Genomic DNA, 27,133 nt, shown 5'->3' on the forward strand with positions numbered 1-27,133 from the left:
CACAACTGCAAAAACCGATAACGTTTGCAGCTCAGTGTTTAACTTTTATTATATCTTGGAGGGGGGAAAAGAGTACGTTTACAAACCTGAAACACACAATGGACTTCACAAAAACGTTTTTTTAAAAAGTTTATATTTGCACTGCTCTTGTCTGGAAGGCACTGTCTCCTATGGTTGGTGAGTTTGCGGAGAAGACAGGACTGTTTGGTTGTAGAGTGAGGCATTTCCAAGGAAGCAGTATGGCATTTCTTGTCCATGGCTACAATCCTGGGGATGCAGGACAGTCATAACAAAGCCAACTATCATCACCAGCACCCCAATGGTAAGGATCAGGGCAGAGAGAAGGTTGTCTGAATGGGTCCATCGCTCCTCGGAGAACCTCAGGTAGCAGGCGGCAGGCAGGATGAAGACCAGTGGAGTAGCACTGAGCACCCCCTGGAAGCAGGAAGTAAAACACTAAATATGCATTTGTGGTGTATTGCAGAGGCACGCTCCTGAAATAAATTCTATGCAGAGAGTTTAGAAGGAATGGGGTGGAAATCACAACGAGGAACCAGTGAATTTGAGGAACTTGTTCACTGATTTCAGTGGGCAAGACTTACTCTGGGCAAGACTTAGTGGTTGTCAGTTACTCAAACAAAACAAAAACAGGCATCTGCAAGACTCCTCAGGATAGAGGAAGTGACCTAATAATTTTGCTTGAACAGGGGCTTTGGAATGCCCCTTCATTTTTCCCCGGGGGAAAAAACTTATTTCTGTAGCTTCAGACAAAAAGTTCATCATCTTGCCACAAAGAAGCACAGCACCAAATTTCTTCCTTAAGCATATCCTATTAACACAATAACAATTTGAGGAAACAGTCTACTTCATTAAGCCAAAACAAAACAAAAAATTAGTAGTTGAAAAATCCCCGTGCACTTACATTTAGCTCTAAAACTATTCCCAGGCAATCATACACTAACGATACACTTGTCGCTAAAGCAATGACAATGACTGTCAGAGCAACGTGGCAAATGGTTGTAAGGTTTCCTTTGAAAAACACGTTTGCAAGGACCTGAAACAGAAGCACAGTTCTAAGTACTGTTATGATGTGGCAGATTTTAATTTTCTCATCCTAGGGTTATGCACAAGCCAAAGGAATGGATTACAACTGAACACCAGACTTCAATGAAAGGCCCTTGCCCCCAAGGCACCCAGGTTCACATAATTATTTATTTTTAAAAACGTTTCCAGAGTAACACATAGCTGCTTTTAAATTGACCAAGTATGAATTTTTTTGAACAGCTGGAAAAATAGATCAATATTTAGATTATGGACTGTTTTTTGTTTCAGTTTCATTTTTTAAAAAAATAAAAACAAACCTAGGCAGAGGGTTAAGGATCCAGTATACATCAGGACAAAACTGAGGTCATGTACTTCAAAAAAGAAAACAAACATTATCTTTGTCTGTCAATTAATCTACATTCTGAACCGCTCCGAGATCTATGGGTACGGGGTGGTATACAAATTTACTAAATCAATAATCAAATAAATCTTACATTTCCATGAGCGTATGCTTATTCCAACATTCTATAAAAAGGATGCAAACATTTCAGAGAAAGTTTGTTGGATTTAGTTCCATCCTTTCATATCCTACAATAAGTGATTTTGTACATAATAGGAATCCTTGGTTACATATGCTATACCTTCTCCACTGAGCCAGACAGCACTTGTTGCTTCCCATTTTCAGTCACTAGTATATGTGATGCTATTAACTTAATAATATGGCTACCATCTTTCTTGAGCAACCACCCTCTACGCACAATGCCATGAAGCAATGGAAATTCCAGGGCATTACATTTTGGGAAAACTAAGATGGCGGCTAACCCTTCAGTCACCCAGAATGAATGAATGCGTCACTGAGAGAAGTGGCCCCCAGCAGTTGCCCAAGAAGATTGGGTGGTGACACTGAGTCTGTTTGCATTGCAGCCATTGCTTAAACTGAGGAATATTCAGTCTGATTAGGTTTCTGTCTAATATGTCCTATTGTCTATTTCAGCCAAGGATGTCAATAAGTGGACTGAAATGATTTCTGCAAGAGAAGAAGAAAAACAGAAGAGTTTGGATTTGATATCCTGCTTTATCACTACCCGAAGGAGTCACGCGGCTAACATTCTCCTTTCCCTTTCTCCCCCACAACAAACACTCTGTGAGGTGAGTGGGGCTGGGAGACTTCAGAGAAGTGTGACTGGCCCAAGGTCACCCAGCAGCTGCATGTGGAGGAGCAGGGAAGCGAACCCGGTTCCCCAGATTACGAGACTACTGCTCTTAACCACTACACCACACTGGCTCTCGCATCTGATTTCTTATTACGGCAACACAACATAATTGTAATTTCTGTAGCAGCAGTGTAGAAAACATTAATTTGATGGAACTGTGATCTAAAACTTCATTCTTGGGCACTTATCACAGTTCACTGCATTGGGGGCAGAAATTAATGTTGACTCTCTGCAATCTAAGATACAGGTGCGATTAACACTCACCTCTCTGGTAACAAAGCATTCTATTGGAAACGTTAAGATGACAGTGATTCCATAGCAAAACCTCCCAAACGTGGCAAGGTCATCATCTCGGCAATAGTTCTCAAATATGTCTCCTGAAGAAGTGGCAGACAATGAAATTAACTTTGTAATGTGCAAGAGAAAACAGAAATTGTGAATACAGACCCAGGCATTCATGAGAACTTTTAAATTTGTTCTCAGTTAAATTCCGATAGTTCCAAAGAACAAACCTAGACAGCCACAAATACTGGCTGGATTCCAAAGAGCATCTCTAGGCAGGCTCTTTCTTTCTTTCTCTTTCTTTCTTTCTCTCTCTCTCTCTCTCTCTCTCTCTCTCTTTTTCTCTCTTTCTCTCTTTCCTTATCAAATCACAATGTGTTTGGAAATCCCCACTGGTTCAACAGTGGTTTGCCACGAGACACGGTGAACTTCTATTTTTGAAACATATGCCTTCGGTGTATGGCCCTAGCAGCACGGACCATTTCTGCTGTGATCACTCTACAGAGTTCGTTCTTAGCTGTGAATGTGAGGGGCACTGCGTATTTTCTGCTATTGTGGTTTTTTTTGGGTGTGTGAGAATCATTTCCAAAAACTAAACCTTGTAGCCGAGCTTGTGCTCAGCATCCTTTGCACACCAAGGTTGCTTTTACTGTAGGAGTATTCCTGGCATCTGAATTAGGGTCAGGGTGCAAGGTGCTTTCAAAATGAATAAAAATGCATTGTCGAAGCAGACAGATTTCCTCTGTAGCTGTTATTCTTGTGACAAGAACAATCACTTAAGGAAGAGCAGGGCAAGGAATCTGGGCGCACACACTTCCCATGTCGCAGGATCAAAGCTGGAAGGCTTCAAATATACAACAACCTCTGAAGCGTTTGCTATGTATAAGAGTGCTTACGGGATTGTTAACTTAGGAACTTTGGAATGTTACCTTAGGGGTTTTCGCACTCTGCGCGCAGAACTATAATAGATTGTATGTGGTGGCTGTAGCAAAGGGCCTGGGGTGTGGCACAAGTGAAGAACTGTAGCCATTGTCCACATGTCCTGCTTGAAGGCTTCCCAAGAGGCACCTGCCTGGCTATGGTGGAAAACAGGATGCTGGGCTCGTGGGCATTTGGTCTGATCCAGCAGGGCTCTTACAAATTATGTTAGCTCTATGCCCAACTCCACCTCTCCTCCATCTCATGTGCAAGTCTTCCAAGAGGCAGATTCCCCCATACAAGGTTCCCTGCAGAAGTAAATAGATTGAGAAGGACTGGTTCTGTGTGATCTTCTACTCCTGGAGCAGGCATCATCCTGTAACCTTCCAGGTGTGTCCAACTCCCATCAACCCCAGCCAGGATAGCCAATGGTCAGGGATGACTGGAGTTGTAGTCCAGCAACATCATGGGAGGCCCACAGGTTCCTCCTTTCTGTTCTACTCTTCATCTGGTACAAGCTGGATTGGCTCGGCTGGTAGAGTACGAGCCTCTCAGGTTCAGGGTCGTGGGTTCAAGCCCTATGTTGGGCAAAAGATTCCTGCATTGGCATGGTGCCAAAGAACATTGTTTTACAGAATTCCTCATGCTCCTGCAGCCTGGCAATATCATGTTTCTGTTTGTTCAAGAGGTTTCTCAAGGAGAAGGGTATCATTGGGCTTCCCAACTTCGGCACCAGTTCATAATAATTAGCATTATACTTGCTCTTTAGAGTAATATAAAGGTAAAGGGACCCCTGACCATTAGGTCCAGTCATGGCCAACTCTGGGGTTGCGGCGCTCATCTTGCTTTATTAGCCGAGGGAGCCAGCGTACAGCTTCCGGGTCATGTGGCCAGCATGACTAAGCCACTTCTGGCAAACCAAATCAGCGCACGGAAACGCTGCTTATCTTCCCACCGGAGCAGTACCTATTTATCTACTTGCACTTGACGTGTTTTCGAACTGCTAGGTGGGCAGGAGCTGGGACCAAGCAATGGGAGCTCACCCCATCGCAGGGATTCGAACAGCTGACCTTCTGATTGGCAAGCCCTAGGCTCTGTGGTTTAACCCACAGTGCCACCTGCGTCCCTAGAGCAATATACACTACTTCCAATTCAGGATTATCTTTGGAGAATCTTCAGTATATAAGCCTGAGGTGTGGATATATAGGAAGCCATAAGGCTGGAGTGGGGAACCTCATGCCCAGGGGTCAAATATGGCCACACCCGGTCTTCAGTCACATCCCTCAACTGCCCTACTTCAGATCCTCCTTGAGTGCATTTGCCTGGCTAGAATGTGCCCTTGAACTCTTGGCTGCTGGGATGGGGAGAGAGGAGTGTGTGAGTCTGTGCCAAAACTGGGCTACTGTACAGAGGTAAAGCTTACATGGGTTTCTCCACCCAATTTTGCCTCTGGTCCCACCCATCCACATGACCCCTGGAACCTGCTCATGTGGGGATTTTGTTCTGAAAATAGGTCCCCTAGATACTTTTTTTGGGTTTTGTTTTTGAAGTAGGTTTTGCAGATGCTGAATTGTGTACCAGTAGTAAATCCTACACAGAATACCCACAGTCTTGGGTGAGGGAATCTAGGAGAAAAGCTTAATGTGGGAGAGAACTGTCAGAAAGCCAAGGTAAACAATAACTATAACCCGGAACAGAATAACTTACCTTCTGTGTATTCTCTAAAGGTCACATACCCGCACGTAGCGAACAACAAGCTGACAAACACAGCAAACGAGACGGACACATGCGTGACACGGGCCCAGTTGCTGAGTGTGGGTTCTTTCAGGGAGCCGTAAATTAAGAAACTATTGTGGTGGCAAATGAATGCTGGAAGAAGCACAACAGTATTTTTATTTTTAAAGCAATCATGTGCAATATACAGTATATATTACTGAGTCAACTAGATTTGGGGCAAATGTACTGAAAAGCAGAGGAAAGGCAAGCTGTTGAAAACAATGGGCGTGTGCCAAAGTAAAGCACAATGGAAGAATTGTGTACATGTTTTTTGCTCCCCCATTGAAATTGGTGGGAATTAAGGGCAAACGCCATAAAGAAGGCTGATCACCAAAGAATTGATGCTTTTGAATTATGGTGCTGGAGGAGACTCTTGAGAGTCCCATGGACTGCAAGAAGATCAAACGCATCCATTCTTAAGGAAATTAGCCCTGAGTGCTCACTGGAAGGACAGATCGTGAAGCTGAGGCTCCAATACTTTGGCCACCTCATGAGAAGAGAAGACTCCCTGGAAAAGACCCTGATGTTGGGAAAGATTGAGGGCACAAGGAGAAGGGGACGACAGAGGACGAGATGGTTGGACAGTGTTTGCGAAGCAACAAACATGAGTCTGACCAAACTGCGGGAAGCAGTGGAAGACAGGAGTGCCTGGCGTGCTCTGGTCCATGAAGTCACGAAGAGTCAGACACGACTAAACAACAAGGGCAAACTACATGTTATGTGCAATGCTTGGCAGCTACTGAACACAGTAGATGTGCATGTAGGATCCTTCTCTAGCTTGCCTTGCAGAACTTTCCCATGTCCTGACGTCACAACATTCTGTGTGTCACAGTTTCTACCCCACAGGATTGGCTGCTGTCGGCGGAAGGTAGGGAAAACACATTGCGTTGCGACATCAGGACATGGGTAAGTTCCACGAGATGTCAAATAGCTAGGAGCAGCCATGTGTTTATAATAATGCCTACTTTTGACCCTTAGAGTGCTTGACTTTGATTGGGTCCAATGATGGTGTTGGTACCCCCTGCTCCACTTGTTCTACAGTGGAATAAAGTAGAGGTGCTGCTGTGGCAACCTTTGGGAGCAAGAACGCTTTCCTGAACACTTTCTAAGGAATTCCCTAACTCCCAAAATCTGTACAGATGGAAATGTCTGTGGGACGTGGCATTTTTCTTCTCTCAATGCTCCCACTACAGAAATGTTGCACAGTAGGGCTGGGTGATCTATTGATATATCATTCAAAACTGGTTTGAAATCTGTAGAGTGGTATCAGTTCCATAATTTTTGACCTGGCAACATATTGCGAATCATGATGTATGTGTGTGTGCACAGGCTATACCAAAATCACCATGTGGGAAAAACTATGAAGCCAGCCAATGCTTCTACATAGCTCCATCCTTATTTCAGGCATTGTGATTTATCAGTACATTGCAATGTTTAGCTGGTGATGTATCACAAAGTTGAAAACGAGATTATCGCCCAGCCCTATTGCACAGTTAGAAGAAACAAATTTAACAAGTGCTTCATTAGGGAATCTCGTTAGAAGAGAAGCAAAAAGGGAAAGAGGAAAATGGGAAGAACCTTCAAAGTTGGTCTGATCAGTGGAAGAAAGGATGTAATCATTCAGACCTGTTTTGCCCTAAGACAAAGATAAAGGACAAATCTGGTCAAGGGTTATCCTTGTACGTTACAAAAGCAAACCCGGATTATTCCAGCAAAGATGGTGATCAGGTGGGTAGCTCAAAGGGATAGCAAAATGGCTGTACTCCAGATGTTGTTGGAATATGGTTCCCATCATCCCTGGCCATCAGCTGTGTTGGCTGAGGATGATGGGAAATGGAGTACAACAACATCTAGACGGTCACAGGTTAACTGTCCCTGCTCGTCATTTCCAACAAATCCATCAATACTTAAATTAAAAAGTTCGCAAGAAAAATAAAAAACAAATCTGGAAGAGTAACAATCTCACTAATGCAAAGGGAACCTAAGAGTGCTACATGTGCTGCAGATATTAAAGATATTAAAGAAATGCTGCCAAACACGGCACATACCAAATGACATCACTCCGATGGCTTGGGCTGCATTGGGCTTTGCAAACACCCACGGATTTTCTGTTTGGGTTCTGGAAAAGAAAGCAGCATTTGAGAGGTTGCCACTTCCACCAGGAATAACTCTTAAAAAAGAAAAGAAAAGCAAAAGCTGAAAGTCAGGAGTAGGGAACCTGTGGCTGAGCAACTGTTGGACTGACTCCAACCCCCATCAGCCCCAGCCAGCTTGGTCAGGGGTCACAGGGGCTTTCCCCCCAGCAACATGCTAGCCACTCTTGCTCTAAACAAACTGCCAGGGCAGTCACAGAACCACAGAACTGTAGAGTGGGAAGGGACCCTGAGGGTCAACTAGTCCACCACCCTGCAACACAGGAATCTCATGTCAATTGAAGCACAAACACTGAAGAGATTTTTTTATGAAACGGAAAGTAAAAAGGCTTCTGCCGCCTTGCAGCCATCCAGCTGTTTTCTTGTTAAGCAGAACTATAGTTAGCGACAGCAAAGCTTTCATATCTCAGTCTACCTACAGCTTTCTGGACTTGTCTGTGCTCGGTTTAACCTGCCTCGGGCCCCTTGAGGAGGGCAATGGGGGCACAATAGCCTAGGGTCTCATACCTTCAGTGTTGCAAATCAACACTGACAAACTATGTTCTAACTGAGAGAGAAAATGAAAGCGACAAAGGGTGCAGTGAGATAGGAGAGGCTCAATTGGATTTGTAGTCCCTGGCTCTCTCAGGCTGAAATCCTAAACACACTTATTTGAACCGACCACTGGCTTCCTTCTGAGTAAATCTGCATACAATTGCTGCCTGGGAAAAGCCCTTCCATGCATCATATTTTTATATATATATATATATATATATATATATATATATATATATATATATATATAATTATATATAATTATATAATTATATTTGTGGTGTAGTGGTTCAGAGTGGTGTACTTGTAATCTGGTGAACCAGGTTCGCTTCCCCGCTCCTCCACATGCAGCTGCTGGGTGATCTTGGGCTAGTCACACTTCTCTGAAGTCTCCCAGCCCCACTCACCTCACAGAGTGTTTGTTGTGGGGGAGAAAGGGAAAGGAGAATGTCAGCCGCTTTGTGACTCCTTTGGGTAGTGATAAAGCGGGATATCAAATCCAAACTACTACTCCTACTCCTCCTCCTCTTCTCCTCCTCCTCCTCCTCCTCGGAGCCCAGGGTTCTCCTCCTCCCATTTTTATCGTCACAACAACTCTGAGAGGTAGGGTTAAATTAAGAGTGATTGACCAGCCCAAGGTCACTTAGCGAGCTTCATGGCTGAGTGGGGATTTGAACCCTGGTCTCCCAGGTCCTAGTCCAACACTCTAGGCACTACTACCATGCCAGCTCTATACCCATACGTGACGTTACAGACCGAAGCCTGTGCATGGGAGAAGCAATTCAAGTTCCAAAGCAAACAGCATCACAGTTAAAGCTGTGCAATGCAAACAAATTTTTGCACAGCATGCCATTTGTGCATTTCTGAACTTAAACCACTTTGAATTTGGAAGATCAGATGAACCTCGAGAAGAGGGAGCTGGCACTGACTTTTCAAAATCTGACTGGGCCAAAAGATTCCTCCCCTCAAGTAATACTGCTCCATGCCAGCAGGGGGCAGGGGGTTAGAGAATGCCACCTTTCCATTATTCCCCTACTTCCCAAAAGTACAGTCGTACCTTGGTTCCTGAACGCCTTGGGAGTCGAATGTTCTGGGTCCCGAACGATCGAAAACCAGAAGTTGAGTGTTCCGGTTTTCGAATGTCCAGCGGGGTTTCCGTGGTTTCCGATTGGCTGCAGGAGCTTCCTGTAGCCAATCAGAAGCCATGCTTTGGAAATCGAACGTTTCGGAGGTCGAACGGACTTCCAGAACGGATTCTGTTCGACTTCTGAGGTAAAACTGTACGCAGTTGCCTTCAAACAGGAGTGCAACAAAATGAGATAAAAACATTGCCAGAGAGCAGAACGCCCCCCTTCAATAGTCAGGGGCTTCAGTCCTCATCTCTCTTGACAGGGGAGGCTGCTGCCACCTGCTGTCTCAGCCGCTGCACTTTCAGTGAACTGCAAAGCAGCAGCAGGACACAGCTGCCAGGCCAGAGGACAGCGCCCAGCTGTCAGGCTTTATCTCTGCCGCAGACAAATTAGCTTTTCCAAGCACCATTTACCTTGGAAGATGCAACTTCAGGTTTTTTACTCTTGCCAGTTCTATGAAGCTCCCCCTACTCCAGAAAGAGTTTCTTTTGACATCCAATAATCTTCTCAAGTATCAATCAGAACCTGCAGAGCTTCTTAGCCGCCACCTTTTCTTTTATAAATAACCCACCATTTATTAATTAGCAGTTATGCTGCAGATTATTCCAGCTTTGGAAATAAATGCTAGCGCCATTTATGGCCCTCTTTACTGCCTCAAAGCAACACAATGGCAAGGTATTGAAATGTGTTTCTTTGCTTATTTGTGGAGTGTGTGTGTGTGTGTGTGTGTAATCTGTGTGTAATCTGTGTGTAATCTGCAACATTCCCACCCATATACATTTCCAGGCCAGACAGGATGCATTCTGCATTGTGGAGTGTGTGTGTGTGTAATCTGCAACATTCCCACCCATATACGTTTCCAGGCCAGACAGGATGCATTCTGCTTTGTTCCCGACTATGTTCCTAAGGCAATCCTTATACATATGTACATTTCCATTGTCTTTCAAGAGGAAATAGAAGCAAAGTGCTGAAATATCGCCAGAATTAAGCGTCCGTATAACTGCTTTTCTGAAGCAGGAATTAAGGCTGACTACCTTATTAACTATCACACAAAGACACTCTCCTAGGCAGCTGTTATGTCCATGAGAAAAATAACTCAAAAGTTATTAGGACCTAATAAAAATATTACAAAGGGTCAGCTTTTCAAAGGTGTTTGGAATCCTTTCTCAGCTTCCATGTTTTACAGTGAAGCATCCAGTTGTAAGAAGAGTTCTGGAAATTTTGAAAGTTCAACCCCTCCATTTTAATATGCCCTAATAAAGGTCTTAACTCTTCTGTGACTAATTGATGTGAAAGAAAAGCACTTTAAGTATGTGAAAAATGCCGTTCTTTCAAGTAACCACAGGGACCCAGACATAAGACATTTACCCCTCACCCCCTTTGCTGGTCATGGCTGGTGTGAGAAAAGAAATTCTTCTGTCAGGAAACTACAGAACACTGAAAAAAAGTTTAAATATAATAGAAACAAAAGGAGGCATTTCCTCCTACCCCACCCCATTTCATAAATAACACATGCAATTTTAACTTTTCCATTACGTGATGCAATGGCAATTTTGAAATTTTAAATTTTGGAAAGACCATCAGTCAGTGGAAGACCATCTGCTTTGCCTGCAAAAAGCTCCAGGTTAAATCCCTGGTATCTTCAGGTAGACTTGGGAGAGACCCATAGAGACACAGAATCATAGAGAGACGCTGCCAGGCAAGGTAGACAATACTGAGCTGATTTACTATTAGACAGCTTCCTAAGTGGAAAAAGTTCATCATGGCTGCTCCCATAGCCATATTCCCAACTAGAGCCCAAAAATGCAAGCAACAGTTGGAATCTGCTAATGCCCAGTTTATTAGGCTCAATATGACTGCAGACCTAGTTTCCTGGGAATAAGCTCCAGTGAACTCAGCAGGTTTGTAAGGTTCAACTTGCAAACTATACCGAGCTTTGACCTTCAGCCCTCTGAAACACAACTTTCAGCTTTTAGTTAGGAATAAGAACAATCTTACCAGGTTACTATTTAAACGGCTAGTGTAAAGTAGGCACTCAAAGAAAAGGTGAGTAATACCCAGCCTCTGCATGGCTATTTCCCTCATCCATTAGTCACTAATCAGTCACAAACAAACTTGGAAGCCTCCTTATTTCCTTATAACAACAATAATAATTGTATTATTTGCCCCAGCCACTCAGGGCAGCTTCCAGCATATATAAAAACATAATAACACATTAAACAATAAAAACTTCCCTAAACAGGGCTGCCCTCAGATGTCTTCTAAAAGTCAGGTAGTTGTTTATTTCCTTGACATCTGGTGGGAGGGTGTTCCATAGGGTGGGTGCCGCTACTGAGAAGGCCCTCTACCTGGTTCCCTGTACCCTCACTTCTCGCAGTGAGGGAACCACCAGAAGGCCCTTGGAGCTAGATAAAAGTGCCAAAGCAAGGTCAGTTTGTCAATTATCCTGTGTGCTAGCTCTGAAAAAGAAAAATGTACTTGAGCTGCAGTTCCCTATGTCTACACTACTGGTTTCAGTTCAGGCATCATGGGGAACTGATTAAGGAGCCAAGAAGTCACACTCTTAAGTCTGTAGCACAAGTGGAGGTGGGGGCACTCAAGCTCATTTCTTTGTCATAGTGTCAGCACCACCTGAACTCACTGCTCATTTACCACCAACAAACTATTGCTTGATGGAGCAGCTGCATTACATCTGAATAGGGTCTTTGTCTCATTGTCAAGCGATATTTTCTGGAGAGCACCAATGAAATATCCTATGACTAGGCGGCATTATTTTCCCTGTCATCTTCTCTTTCTGTATTGTTTCAGTGGGTTTGGATTTCCCCCCAGCCATTTTTATTGTGAACACCAATCAAGATGGCAGCTGTGTGGGCCGAAAAAATCAGAAAAGGCCCTTTCCATCACTACCGTGATTCACCAAATCACCAAGCGTAATTCAAAGTGATGTTGCCGTGCTGCAACTTTCCTGCAATTTGGGTTTACTGCCACAAGAGGCCTTCTTTTGTATCTTAAAACAAAACATGCAAACTCAGCTCTCCCTCAAGGTGGATCCAGCTCTCTTACAAAGCACCAACGGCCTCTAACCGTGACCTTTATTTCTCCCAGAGAGATTATGGAGAACGAGAAATGACAAGATTACTTACACCTGTGCACTAAATGTGATTGCCCTTATAATCCCAAACACCAGGATGAGGACGGTTAAAATCAGAGAAACCAATGATACCTGTGAATAACAATAAAAGCATTAGCCGATTATGCCCATTAGTGGTCAAACATTTTAGAATTTCCAAAAGCATAATCTCGTTTGTCGAAGAAGAGAGAACGGACATTTCCATGGGTGACAGGCCAGTATAATTAAAAGACCTGCCATTCAAAATGTATATACAAAAGAGGGGGAAAGGCAGAACAGAAAGTATTTGGATTCCAGTCTTCCATCCATATTAGGACCAGCTTAGTTTCAATAAGGTGGCTGCATGATGTGCCTTTAAGCCATGTTCATCTACCTATGGCTATCACATTTATCACACAGAGGATACCTTCCATGCTGCAATGTCATACCATGTGACACATTTTGATAACCCTCAAAACACATAATGCAGGCAGAGGCAAACTCAGCCCTCCAGATGTTTTGGGACTACAACTCCCATCATCCCTAGCTATCAGGACCAGTTGTCAGGGATGATGGGAGTTGTAGTCCCGAAACGTCTGGAGGACCGAGTTTGCCTATGCCTGACATGATGTGTCTGTTCAATCTTTTTCTCCTCCCGTGTGTTAAAACTCTTACCCCAGTTATCAACCAAGGTCAACCTCCCCAACTTGGTTCCTCCCTCAGTTTGTAGCTTTTGACTGCAATTCCCATCATCCCTGGCAACTGACCATGCTGGTCAGGGCTGATGTGGCCCAAAACACCTCAGAGAGCACTAGGTTGAAGAAGTTTGATCTGACGCTATTTTAATTCTTAACCAAATCGAGAAGTTAATTTCTATACAGTAATGATTTACCTTCCCCAATTTTGATATATTTCGAAAGAGGGAAAGAGGAAGGGTGAAGATGATGGTGACACAGAGAATAATGACATGGCGACCAATGAGCAAATTGTCTTGATCGACTGCTTAAAAAAAAGAGAGAGAAATGTTAAGATGCATATTTCTGTAAGAAATGGATGTTAGGTTGCTCATTAAATGTGAAATGTACATGATTTTTTAATGTGTTGAATGTCTAAAAATCTGTTCATGAAATGAGGACAGGTAGGAGGGGAACAAAAAATGTGCGATTTTTGGAATATTTATATAGCACCAACATTATTTAGGACAACGCACCTCAAAATACTTGCCAACAACATTTATGCTAAGGAGTTATATTACAAAAACTCAGACTGCAATCCCGTGTCATTGGAGTATACCTCATTGAACTCAGTGAGGATTACTTTTAAGAAAACATTACAGGATTACACCAATACATAATGTACAAAATGCTTTAGCATTTTCCCAATTATTAATATTAATATAAAAAGGGAGGTATTATAAAGCACAAAGTTTACAAGCACAAGTCTTTTTTCAAAAAATTAAGCCGATAAACTTATAGCAATTATTTATACCCAGTATAATGAATGGTGTACTCCATATTAAATAGTGCAAATAAATGTATGCATGTTTGTTTTGTATAAATGATCTCTACTGTCGTGCTTTTATTGTTAACTGAATGTTAAAATTTAGATTTTGTGCAAATAACAGTGTGGTTGCAGGCGCCATATGTGGTGGATGACAAGCAACAGACTGCAGTCATATATGCCTGGAGAAAGTGATTGCAGACTATGAAGAACACCATAAATGCTAGGCATATCTACCCAGAGGGAAGTCCTATTTAATTCAATGCTCCCAAGTAGGACTGCAGCCTTAGTTATGCAGGACTCCAAAGCTCCACACCAATACAGTGGATCCTTCGGGGGACAACATATCCCTGCATTCATAAGGACTAGAAACATGCCTTTTGAAAATGAAACCTGAGATTCTCAGAATGGGTCAGGTTATATATCAGATACAGTGGTACCTCGGTTTAAGAACAGTCCTGTTTATGAATGATTCGGTTTACGAACTGCGCAAAACCGGAAATAGTATCGCGGTGTGCGAACTTTACCTCGGTTTAAGAATGGAATCCGAACGATGGAAGGGCACTGCCGGCGGGAGGCCTCATTAGGGAAAGCGTGCCTTGGTTTAAGAAAGGTTTTGGTTTAAGAATGGACTTCCGGAATGGATTAAGTTCATAAACCAAGGTACCACTGTACTAAAATCTGAACCCCCAAGATATACCAAGAAAATAAAAAAGTATGCATAACTTATGGTGAGCGTCACAGCCCATTACAATATTCAATTTGTGGGCAAATATTTTGATCAACTTTCCTAGCAAGTTAAGTAAAAACATTTATTAATCAGGAAGAACAAAAACTGATCGACTCACCTCCAGGAATTCTTTGGAAGACTTTAGTCAAAGTGTCTCCTGTTATAATGTTGTAACTAATCATGGCTTTAAAAGAAGAAGCTACTTCGTTAATAACGCTTTGAAAAGATAAAACGAAACCTAAGCATACACTATGCGGAACAAAACTGTGTCAGTGAAAAACTATGCCTTCTCCGAACATGAAATGTATTTTATGTTCAATACTTTTAGGCGAATTTAACCACCAAACTTGATGGGGCTCATTTCAAAACAGGAAGCCTGCCTGCCTTCTTCCTTAAAACCAGCCTCTTCCTTACTCCTCCTCCTTCTCACTCATGCCCTTGTACAGCTCAGCAAAGGAGGATGGAAGCAAGACTAGATTGTGTTGGCCCTGCCTGCCATTGGCTCTGGTCCTGTCTACTGTCACCTGCTCTATCAGACCCAAAGCGCACCTGCCCCCACTGTGTCTGTATGAGGGGCTTCTAGGGCCACACATGGAGCCCTCACCTCTTGACCCCAAGTCTGGTGACCCCGCAACCCCTCTCAAATTATCAGTCCATGGGGGCGCTGTTAAGAGCCCCTCTTTCACCATCCAGGGTTCCAGCCAAACAAATGGGAAGATTAAAGGATAAGCCTGGACCAATTTCTGTATTTCATTTACATCCCACTTTTTTCTCCAAGGAACTCAAGGTGGTGTACATGGGGTGTACATGGTTTTCTCCTTCCTCATTTAATCCCTAGAACAGCCCTGTGAGGGTGGTTAGGCTAAGAGACAGTGACTTGACCTAAAGTCACTCAGTGAGAGCTTCATGGCCAAGTGGGGATTTGAACCCTGGTTTCCCAGGTCCTAGTCCAACACCCTAACCACTACACCACAGGGGCTTCCAGTCTTCTTCTTTTATAGACTGCAAAAAGGCATTGTTCTTTAATGCATCTGCAAGGGGACCTTACCAATGAAAGGGTATAAGAACTGGAGAGCTGAGAGAATTAGGTACCCTACAAAGCCAAATGCTTTATTGACCAGAGCCTGGTAGCTGTTGGTTCCAGACAGGTTCCCTCCTTTAATCAACAGGATAATAGAATAATCTGTTGAGGAGAACAAGAAGCATTCTGTTAACAACAATCTCTTTGGGATCAATTTCTCATGCATTATTCTCTTGATTTTTTTTATTTTGATTTTTAAATCAGACTGAAAGAAGTCACCATGGAAAATACCTGGGAACACAGAATAACAGGGGAAAGGAGATCTTACACAAAACCTGTGGGAAACCAAAGAAAAATGTCTTGGTAACACAACTACATCTCCAGTGAGGCAGTGCTAGAGATCTCTTCTGCAATTATTTCCAGAGAGCTGACCTATTTATTTTGTAGGTCAGGCAAGGAGAGCTGCCTTTGATCCCTGTTACTGCCAGGCCAGTGGATCATTCTTTCAATCCACATGTGCCCTCGCAGGCTGCATTGGGTGGTGTCAATTAGCATTCCATATCCATCTCCAGAGTCACAGGCTCCTTCCAGTGCTGTTAACTAGCAGCCCAGTTCGTGCCCAGCAGGATATAGGAGCAAATGGGCTGCCCTGAGGTCTGCTAGCATGGCTAGGGCACAAGCTTTAGTACAAATTATTTTTTAAACAAATTTCTCCCAGCCCATTTCATCCTCACAACAACTCTGTGAGGTTGATGAGGCTGAGAGACATTTAATGGCCCCTGATCGCTCAGTGAATAGGGATTTGAACATGGGTCTCCCTGACTCTAATTTGCCCCTGCACCTAGATAGAGTCACATATAGTTTTAAACTTTGTTCACAAGGATTAATAAGGGAATATAGTAAGTCAGCAAAGCACATGGAACTGATGTCTAATAGATTGGCATTTTCTGTTATAATGGGTAGAATAGAGATTTTTTTTTCACAAATGCAAGATTAGTTGCACACTATGAATTGCATTGTATCCTTAACTGATTCTCTACAACACAGATTCCGTGGTTTAACTGCTCTCTACAAACCAGAACTGCAAACCACAGTTTGATCCTATTTGCAATCCTAGTTCACAGGGGAAACTATGCTTTAGAGCGGGGTTTCCCAGCTGCCTTTGAACTACAGTTCCCATCATCCCTGAGCACTGGTCCTGCTAGCTATGGATGTTGGGCGTTATAGCCCCAAAACAGCTAGAGTCCCCCAGTTTGGGAAACCCTGGTTTAGTGTCCTCTGTACCAGGCTATGTGAAAGGTCGATGGAAATGCTTGCAACCATCTCTTGTTCCTGTTCCAGCAAGCCATTGTTCCATTCACTAGGAAGATCCTCTCTGAGCCCTGCCTTCTTTCGTGGTATCCTAATATCACATAGGAAAGGACATCCAATGCAGCACAGTGCTCTACTTTTAAAAACCACCTCAGAAGATTAAGCGTTTTTCCTGTACACTTGAGTAAAGGTAAAGGTAAAGGACCCCTGGACGGTTAAGTGCAGTCAAAGGCGACTATGGAGTTGTGGCGCTCATCTCACTTTCAGGCCGAGGGAGACGGTGTTTGTCCACAGACAGCTTTCCGGGTCATGTGGCCAGCATGACTAAACCGCTTCTGGCACAATGGAACACCGTGAAAGAAACCAGAGGACACAGAAACGCCGTTTACCTTCCTGCCACAGCAGTACCTATTTATCTACTTGCACTAGCGTGCTTTCGAACTGCTAGGCTGGCAGGAGCTGGGACAGAGCAACAGGAGCTCACTCTGTTGCAGGGATTCGAACTGCCGACCTTCTGATCGGCAAGCCCAAGAGGCTCAGTGGTTTAGACCACCAGCGCCACCCGCGTCCCAGTGTGACACTTGAGTAACACTGCATGGAGAGACAGTGGGGCTCTATAGGCAAGCCCTGCCCTACTGTTGTGTCCCCTGACTGCCCCACCCATATGCTGCCAACACATTGGGGAAGATATGAAGGACAGAAAGCTACCTAATGCATACAGTCTGTGAGCTGAAAGCTGGATTCCGCAGAAATGGAGCCCATAGGGCTAGCCCACATGCACCCAAAATTTCCCCTTCAGACCTTCCCCCAATGTGTGGACGGTGAGGGGGGGGGGCAGAGCATGTTGGGGACACCACAGAGGGGCTTTCTCTCCAAGCAGAGTCGCTTGCGTGGAGAGAAGAATGCCTAATTTAGGACTTCTAGTATCAATGAAGACATTTTGCACATTCTGCCCATTTTAATTCCTGGCCCCCTCTCTCTACTGAATGACAACGGCCACTTTTAAGGCAATACCTGTGATATAAGCAACGGCCAACAACAACAGTATTCCCAATGGAAATCCAGCTTGCTTCAGAGAATAGGGCAGGCCTGTGAAATGATGCAAACAAACAAATTAGATTGGAGGCCCCCCCACAAGTTCTTGCCACTTACTGATGCTTCCAGCTCCTCTCCCATCTTCCCAGGGGCTACTTAAGATCTGAGGAAGCCCAAGCCACAGGAAGCTCATGCCATCGGCTCCTGAATCTGGAGGGAAGTGGCTGTGAGTTCCTATCTGTACATCCACATATTTGCAAGGTCCCAGGAAGCTGTAGTATGGCTTACTGTGTCATGTAAAGCAAGCCGCTGACAAAGTCAAATGTTAAATATATAAACAGCCCATTGGAATCCCTGATCTTGATCGACATTAATCTGCACTACTGTAATAAAATTACAACCCCCAAAAATATGATTGATAGTAAGTCCAACAAAATAATAAACTGGAGTGAAATTTATAGTAATTAACTGGAATGAATAATAAACTGATGCATTTACCTATCATACCAGATCCTATGATAGAGTTGATGACATTAAAAGCAGCTGATGAGAGTTTGCTAGTTCCTCCTTTGTTTCTCGGTTTACAAACCAGGGTTGTTGTTTCATCCAGTTCTTCCTATTTCAATAAAGTAGCATTGATGTCGGTCTAAAATATATTCACTTTTAAAAAAACAAACCACCACATTTTTTTAAAATCATTTAACATAACTAAAAATACAAGGATTTGGTTTTGGAAGGGCTTCCCTTCCTCCCTAAAACAAACACATACCAAGTGACATGGAAAATCTTGGCAGTCATAGAATCATAGAGTTGGAAGGGACCTTGAGGATAATCTCATCCAACCATCTGCAGTGCAGCAATATACATTGCGGGTGGTGCTGTGGTCTAAACCACCGAGCCTCTTGGGCTTGCTGATCGGAAGGTCGGCGGTTCAAATCCCCACGACGGGGTGGGCTCCCGTTGCTCTGTCCCAGCTCCTGCCAACCTAGCAGTTTGAAAGCATGCCAGTGGAAGTAGATAAATAGGTACCGCTGCGGCGGGATGGTAGATGGCGTTTCCATGCGCTCTGGCACTTGTCATGGTCCTCCATGCACCAGTAGCGGTTTAGTCATGCTGGCCACATGACCCGGAACACTTTCTGTGGACAAACACCAGCTCCCTCGGCCTGAAAGCGAGATGAGTGCTGCAACCCCATAGCCGCCTTTGACTGGACTTTACCTTGCAGCTGTCCCATACAGGGATCGAACCTGCAACCTTGATGTTATCAGCACCAAGCTCTAACCAACTGAGCTATCCAGGCTGACATTTTGTATGCATCAGAATAAGGACTAGATTTTGAAAGTATATTGGTTTTTAAGTGTTTTTGAAATTTGGGCACAAATGAAAGTTAGTTATTTCCTGCCCTTTACCCTAAGATCCTAGGGCAGGTACTTTTAAGCCTTCACTTTAATTGCTTTAACGGTTCAATCCTAAACACACTTACTAGCCCCATCAGATGGTAGTTCAACTAATTTCTTCTGAGTAAACTCGCACAGGATTGTGCTGTAAGTCCAATGTGCTTCGCAAGGTGGTATATCTGAACAGCAAAGGGCGTCCTTTAAAATCTAAGGAGAGCTGGGAACCCACCACCTGACTGCCAGTTATCAGAAACATTTTGTTATCACAAAAAACCCTTCTCCCCATGCAGGCCATATCTGCGTAACATTATATAAATATACATTGTGTTTTATCTTAGTTATAGGTTGGAGGGTGGCCGCTGTCACACGCTGACAGCTTCTAGGAGCCACAGGTGAGAGCTGAGTGCAGGGTGGGGACCGAAGGTGGACAAACTACCCCAGACATGCCCCCCACCAGAGGTACTACCCCTCCCCTAACACCCCAGGAAAGAACTTTGACTAGGTGGCTAAACCAGGTGAAGGTAGCCAATGGGTTTCAAACCCTCGAGGAGTTACAGACATTTTTGGCATGCAAAGACAGGCTCCGGTGGATTGAGCGGACAAGTTATGGCTAGCTCAGATGGTTAGAGTGCGGTGCTGATCATGCCAAAGCACGGGTTCGATTCCCATGCTATTCTTGCATGGCAGGGGGTTGAATAAATTCTTCCAGCTCTTATGATTCTATGAAATAAGCGAGGTTGTGTTTTTTAAAGAGAAAGGAGGAGTTTGCTTTCCTACCCCACGGACCGGTTGAAAGGCGAGGAGAAATTAAGAAAACTTCCTAGGATCCCAAGAAGACGCGCGGCTTACCGGGTGGGCAGGGCTGGCGGCGGGCGACGGGGGGCGCTGGGCCAGCTCTTCCATGGCGGCTCGCTCGCCCTGCCCGGCTTCCCTCGGAGGCCCCTCTCCGGATCCCGCCTGCAGCTCTCATGAACGGAGCGAGGCGGAGGGACAGGGGCTAGTGGGGTCGCCGAGGGAGAAGAGCGCGCCGGCTCTCGGGATCGGGATCGGGACGCGGCAGCACGTGCGCGCCTGGGAATGGCCAGGCCTCCCGCGGGCGGAGAGAGCAGCGTGATCTCCACTCCCCGGAGCGCCTTGGAAGGGAGCCCGGAAAGGGGGGCGCGGGGGGAATGGGGAGTGTCGGAAGGCCAGCGGAGTTTTCTGGTCGGGCTCGGCAGCCCGCCCATTTTACATGAGAATTATTGAGTTGGAAAGGGACTCCCAGGGTCATCATGGGCGTAGCTGGGATGGGGGGGGGGCGCAGGGGTGGCAGCTGCCCCTCTAAATCAAGCAAATAAATAAAAATATTTAAATTAACCAATTGCACCGCAGGTAACTGTCCTGTCCCCACCCCCCAAAAAAATTAAGCCTGCCCCCCCCCAATAAATGCTGGCTATGCCCACAAAGATATATACAGCCATCATGACTAGCGGCCATTCGTAGCCTAATCCCCGCCAAGAAATTCTCCAAATTCAGAGCCTTGGGTCCCTTTACCTTTTCATCTTGGTGGCTATGGCCGCATTTGAGGAAGTGCTTCCCGTATTTTACTGAAGCACTTCACGAAGAAGAAAGTCTCGTGTCTTCCTTGCAAGAAAACACGATCAGAACGGAATGGTTGGAAGAAAACTTCGTCCAAAACTGAGAAGTAAAGACAAATGGGCCACCTGTCCTGTCTTTCGCTGGTAGGAGACGCTATCATTGATAGATAGGTAGCTGCCAAGCCTGATGATGAAACATTGGACCCTGGACCTGCATAAACTGAACAAAACCGAAAAAGCCTTAACTTGTTCCCACAGCAACTCCCCTCCCCATAGGGTAATTGTTGGTGATTCTTTTTCTTTCCTTCTTCTGTTATATTTTTTTTTTAAAGTGATTGTTTCATCTCTCTCTTTTTGGTTACAAATATGTATGTATACATACCTATCTTATTATGAGAGATTAAATAAATAAGATTTCAAAACAAAACAAAACTGGATTGAAAAGCCAGGTGTGGAAAAAGGAATACACACAAAGTCCTGGTTATTTTTGAATGCTCCTAGACTACCTATATAGGCATGAAGAACCAGTAGCAGCAACCAGAGATTTACTTCACGATGAATGTTGATTGACCTTGTTTTTCATATGAATAGTCGATATCACCAGTGAGCTGCTCTGATATTTTGACAGGCATATGATATCCAGCCCAGCCTCTGGTTTCTGACAGTGATCAACAGATTTGTGAAATTGAAGTTCACAACACCATCCTGTTTATTATCTGAAATAGAAAATGCAGTGAAATTCTGAGGTCGAGGCTGCCTCTTTTATACATGAGTCATGTGGTCGTTTTATACTTTCCAAAGTACCATTTGGTTTTGGCATGGCAGTTTTCATCAGATACCAGGTAACCCTCAGGAACCTTTTAACAAGTGACCGGATTTCCCACCCAATACTTACCTGTCGTTTTTAGTGAGTCACCAAATGCAGGAAAAATCATGGAAAGAACCCCCATGAGCTTAGCAAACAAATGTGTTTTGTTATCCTTACAAAAGGTCTGTTTCCTTTGTTCAATGCCTTCTTAACAAAGAGGCGTGTGCAAACAAGGTAAAGCAGAGTTTAGAGGCAATTCCTTAAAAACAATTTAATTGTTTCTGGTTCACTGAGTCTGTCCATATATTTCATCATCTCTTCTCTCTTCACTCTCATTGTGTTCGTTTGTTCTTGTTTTGATCTCTCTGATCACCTACAATGTTATTTTGGGGACTTTGAAATAAGTATAAAATATATTCATGCTACTGTCTCTAAACACAGGTGGTGCTGTGGGTTAAACCACAGAGCCTAGGACTTGCCGATCAGAAGGTCGGCAGTTCAAATCTCTGCAACAGGGTGAGCTCCCATTGCTCGGTCCCTGCTCCTGCCAACCTAGCAGTTCGAAAGCACGTCAAAGTGCAAGTAGATAAATAGGTACCGCTCCGGCCGGAAGGTAAACGGCATTTCTGTGCGCTGCTCTGGTTTGCCAGAAGCAGCTTAGTCATGCTGGCCACATGACCCAGAAGCTGTAATCCGGCTCCCTCGGCCAATAAAGCGAGATGAGTGCCGCAACACCAGAGTCGGCCACAACTGGACCTAATGGTCAAGGGTCCCTTTACCTTTACTGTTTCTAAAATATACATTGTTACTGTCTGTAATTGTTTGATTGTGCCGTAGATTCGTAGACCTCACGAGGGAGGGGGTTGTTGGCATTAAGTATGGCAAAGCCACAATGACCCAACCCCCCTCACTTTTCCAGCTTGTATTTGTGGAAGCTCCCTGCACTTTTCAAACCCTTGTTTCCAATAGTTGTAAAAAAACATAGATGAATTGAGGAGGTGGCCTATTTCAAAAGGTCAATTTATTACTAAATTAGTACAAAAATCTCCTCTGCTGGGGAGAGGGTACAGGCCAGACAGCCATTTTTCTAGCCCACCTCAGTCTGTACCCTCTACTCAATAAAGGAGATTATGGGGACTCTCTGAATGGTCAGCTGCATTGAATTCTGAAGCCTAGGAAAAAAGGCTCTTGACCAGATAGGGAATGCCCCAATTGCCTTTCTAAATATGGGCTGTCCATATATCCCAGGAACCTAATAATCAGACACCCCCGATCAGTTCTATTCAAAGCTACATGCTCAGAAGTATTCTGTACTGTGTGTGACCAGTCAGCTGATGGGCTCAGAAACTTTAGGAAAACCTTCCACTTGGCAGCAGCTTATGCCTCTTCCCCCTCCCTCCCTCCCTCCCTCACTGCAACTGCATAGATTTCCCACTGTTATTATACATGGCTGGCTTATGGTAGACCGCAGAGGTCAAAATGGGATCACTTCACACGAAATCGGCAGCTTTGAAGCAGTGCAAAATAATAATAATTTTTAAAAACCCCAAAGGCTTTCGTGAACCATCCCCCCCAAAGTGTGATGGATCTCGTTGCTGCAACATTCCGTCTTGTCATAAAGATTTTAATTTCAAATCTGAGATCTGTGTGGTTCGCAATGGTCCACAGTACTGCAGTTACTCAATGCTTTGTGTGTGGGGAGGGGGCACCGAGACAAGCATGGGTGGGCTGTTCACATGAAGCTCATACCAAAGAGCAAAATGAAATCACTGACTGACTGACTGAAAAGGAAATCTAGCAGTTCTCCTTTCTTCAGGTTAAAAGAAGGCTAACCCTTTAAAGTTATTTTGATCTCTTTGTATGCTGATCTCTTTTTAGTAGAAAGATGAAGAAAAAGAAGAAACTAAATAGTTGAAAAGTGTAGTAACAACAATAATAGTAATGCCAACAACAATGAATGCTTTCTGGTAATTTGATAAAGCTGGTGGGTACTGCCAGAATATAACTTTTTGTATACTTTTTACTTTGGATGGTTCCATTTTCACAATATAATTCTTACCATGGATCTTTGCATCCAGTGCTATTTTTCTAGGAAAAGAGGTGCCAGAACTCACCATGAACACCTCCCCTGTTCTCTTATAATGGCAATGGTGCCCACCTGAGAGGGGATGGAACTGAGTTCCAGAGAGTTCCGTCTGAAAAAAAAGCCCTGTCTGCACCCAATAAAAATGACATATGAGGGTGAATGGGATAGTTTTGGGGAATACTTTTAAAAATATGACATTCTACTCATGTAAAAACACCAAGCAAGCCCCACAAATAACCCAGAGATGCATTTTAAATAAAAGGACACATTCTACTCATTTAAAAACATGCTGATTCCTGGACCCTCCGTGGGCTGGATTAAGAAGGCAATTGGTCCACATCCGGCCCCCGGGCCTTAGGTTGCCTAGCCCTGAATTACAATGAGAAAACTAGGGAGGGGTTTTATACTGATATGCAGCATAAGCTAGGTTTGTTAAGAATGCCATGGAAGGTAAAGGTTGGGAAGTATCCACAAAATCTTTGTATGATGGTAAATTTTGTGTAAATAGAAAAAAATGGGAAATGCACATGAGAAGACTTACAAATTTAATCCACAATGTTCTGAAAAGCCTGACAACATCAGGGGCTTCTGGTAAATTCTCTGGGATTTCATGTCCACCCAGACAATGGCACCTTCTTAGGTTTTGGTTCCCGGTACGGGACAGATAACATTTGCCAGGGCTTGATAGGATGAGGCCCAGTGAATAGACCATTGAGTCCCTATCCCAGGCTGCCTTCTATGTGCTCTCAGTGGGTGTAGTCATGCAAACCATAACTAGGAGAATTTGACAAGATGGACCCTTGTCAAAACACAAATTAATTTAAAACCCCACTTTGTGACTCAGTTCTCTCTTGAATTCTCCCACATGTTGACTATGATCACAGAATGCTTCCTTATATAAGCTCGGGTTTTGTCTGTCTAGGCCAGTATTGTCTACTCTGACTGGCCAATGGCTGTCCAAGGTCTCAGGCAGAGGCCTGTCTAATCAAACACTACTTGAGATTCTCATGGCTGGAGATTTGGGGGGTTGGACCTGGTATCTTTTGCCTGTAAGGTGTGTGAGAAAGAACACAAACTTCTGAAACAACCTTTTCTAAGCATTAGGTATTTAAAATAAAATTTAAAAATCTGAAAAATGGCCTCCAAAGCTGCAAGGGCCTCTGGGTCACAAACCCAGCATAGGAAAATTCCACTTCTTCAGGTAGAAAACTGTGGCAACCTTTGCATCAGACAGTCACCCTCTGTGAAATGCCACAGGCTCCAAAAGATCCCTCGTTTTGTTTCTAAGCTACCACTTGCTGCATTAGTCATTTCTGCCAGCTGCCCACAATATCGATATTTTTATTTCTTGTTATGTATTCTCCCCCACCCCACGTTGTCTCCATTTCTAAGGCTGGGAGAGAAACACAGTCCTGCAACCCACATAGCCATCCTAAATATTGTGCTTTTCTGATTATATCCTTTCTATTTTATAATGTTTTGCCTGCATGTATAATGCTTTTATCTGTTGTTATTTTGAGCTTCCAGATTTGGGGGGTGGGGTGGAGGGGGAAGGTGGTTTGTTGTGGCTGAAGCACGAGAAAGCTTCAGAAATTCAGAGATGTAATTCACGTAACAAATCCAATTTGTACAGGACACAGCTTATTTAAATGAGCAGAACCCTCATTTAAGGGGAAGAGAGAACGTTTTGATCCACTTGTACTTTGGAGCAGCTAGACTGTGTGTCCTAAAGACAAAATTATCTGGCCAAGTTGTCCTGGAGTGTTGTCACAGGCGAAAGAACACCCAAGTCACATTGCGGTTTGTGCCTCCCAGTCTCCTGGAAACCATTTCCCGGCCTGTCTCTTGCACTGCAGTCCGCAAGCAATCCACTTCTATTTGTTTCGAGTAATAACTCCAGAGTTAAGCTGCACGACAGGGTTGGGAATCCCAGACACTCAGTGTAATCTGAAAGGGTCACCAATCTGCCGTTGGGGAGGGAGTTTGCTTTCCTTTGCACAGAGCCACTGGCAACCTCATCCCAAGCAACTTCAGTTATGTTTGGATATCTCTGAGTCAAGTTTAGACCTATTAAGGAAGCAGGGATTTCCAAACTGCCATGTGATGATGACATGCGCTATGTGAAAATGCTAATTATACTGTGCCCGTTCATTCATTTTTTAAATTTTTTTTTAAAGCAGGTCAGAGAGGAAAGGAGGTCTTTTTGTCTTTCACCCTTCATTGCAGAATCACACGGCTCCTTTTCTCATGACTTACTTGCATGCCGATGCGGCTTGTGTCTTCTCTTCTCCCTTACATCCCTTTCATCCCACTCGCATCAAGTCAGACTTTCAGATCTTCAGAGCGATGTTATACAAACAACCCTATTATTCACTGGCACCCCCCTCTTCTCAGTTTCCCTCCTCCAGAGGGCTTGTTCTAATTTGTGGCTTGTTCTAGGATAGCCTTTCAGATGTCAAACCCTAAACTTAAATGCCCTGAGGTAAAAATTATTTCCAATTATATACCCCTACAATTATGGGCGGTGGTTAACTCAGTTTTATTCAATGTAGAACCACTGAAATTAATGGAGCTAAGCAATCTTCATTAATGTTAATGGGTCTACTCTAGGTAAAACTTAGCTGAATAACATCCTATGTTCAGGGCCAGGGCCATGGGTCAGCACCCCTGGGCGTCTGCACAGTCCCATGTCCATGCAGGGAGACCACTGCTAACCCCTGGAGCCTCTTAGCCCTGCTCCTCCTCCCTGCTCTCAATGTCATGGACTGGCCGGATGCTGAGGAGCGGTGCAAGGCATCAGCTAGGGAACCTCCAAGGGAAGAAAGCTCACAGCCCGGAAATTGGTGGTGGGACAACGACGAGTGGTCAGAGGGAGAAGATGGAGCAGACTGGGAGGAGGAGGTGTCAGTTAGAGGTAACCGGGTTTAGTGAGCAGGGAGAGTCTATGGCAGACAGAAGTCCAGAAGCAGGAGGGAGGCCAAGAGGCAGAGATTAGTCAGGCTTGCGAATAAGCTGCAACAAGCTCCCCTCCTCACCCAGCCTCCCAGGAACTGGAGAGGTATGAAATGAGAGGAGCAGAGGCAGGCACGTCGGTATAGTCTCAGATTGCTTAGGAAGGACTTGGGAGAGGAGGAGTCTTAGGTAGTTGTGGGAAGGCCCTTCAGTCTCCACAACTGTCTCCCAAGGGTAAGCCATACCATGAAGAGTTGCTGTGGCTGGCACCCCTGAGCAGACCCTGCAGACCCTCCAATAAAGAGTTGACTTCCCTGACACCATGTGATTTATTTCTGGCTCACTCCTGACAATTAAGACAATTTTTTGGTCCCATGCTGCAAGTACCTAATGAATTACTTCAGGCACAGGAGCGACGCATGCGGTGGTGCCGAGAAGTGGGAGAGTGACACTGGTAATGCTATTGCTTACCTCAACAGGGCTGGGAGAGGGCAAGGTCATGACAGCACAGGGCCACTTCTGTGCTCCCACCAGGGCATCTGCCTGGCTCCAGCCA

The 27,133-nt window shown here is 44.4% G+C and overlaps 1 protein-coding gene across 5 annotated transcripts; it reads right to left on the bottom strand.

The window, feature by feature from the left end:
* Positions 1 to 23: 23 nt before the first annotated feature.
* SLC38A11 (solute carrier family 38 member 11) lies at positions 24 to 25,902 on the bottom strand. 5 transcript variants are annotated; one of them, XM_082236890.1, is made up of 12 exons: positions 25,882 to 25,902; positions 18,256 to 18,373; positions 17,737 to 17,811; positions 15,439 to 15,573; positions 14,509 to 14,574; positions 13,053 to 13,162; positions 12,195 to 12,274; positions 7,283 to 7,353; positions 5,166 to 5,327; positions 2,523 to 2,635; positions 923 to 1,054; positions 24 to 435 (listed from the first exon to the last, which is right to left on the bottom strand). In XM_082236890.1, the coding sequence occupies exons 1-12, from the start codon at positions 25,885 to 25,887 to the stop codon at positions 169 to 171; spliced, it is 1,335 nt and encodes a 444-aa protein (XP_082093016.1). In that variant the 5' UTR covers positions 25,888 to 25,902; the 3' UTR covers positions 24 to 168. The 5 variants fall into 5 exon arrangements, with proteins under 5 accessions (XP_082093016.1, XP_082093013.1, XP_082093012.1 ...); XM_082236887.1 differs by lacking the exon at positions 25,882 to 25,902 and adding an exon at positions 24,167 to 24,352 and having other exon boundaries at positions 13,053 to 13,159; XM_082236886.1 differs by lacking the exon at positions 25,882 to 25,902 and adding an exon at positions 24,167 to 24,352.
* Positions 25,903 to 27,133: the final 1,231 nt, after the last annotated feature.

Source organism: Podarcis vaucheri, assembly GCF_965113315.1.
Source record: "Podarcis vaucheri genome assembly, chromosome: 1".
In the NCBI taxonomy this organism is placed as follows: domain Eukaryota; kingdom Metazoa; phylum Chordata; class Lepidosauria; order Squamata; family Lacertidae; genus Podarcis; species Podarcis vaucheri.

Bases quoted from the DNA above. Each gene is read 5' to 3' on its own strand.
- SLC38A11 (XM_082236886.1), bottom strand. From the start codon at position 24,337: ATGGTCTATTCACTGGGCCTCATCCTATCAAGCCCTGGCAAATGTTAT. The intron at 5,328-7,282 runs GTATGTGCCGTG...TGCTTCTTCCAG, and splicing joins CATCGGAGTGATGTCATTTG to CATTCATTTGCCACCACAAT. The intron at 436-922 runs GTAAGTGCACGG...TCCTGCTTCCAG, and splicing joins GAATAGTTTTAGAGCTAAAT to GGGGTGCTCAGTGCTACTCC.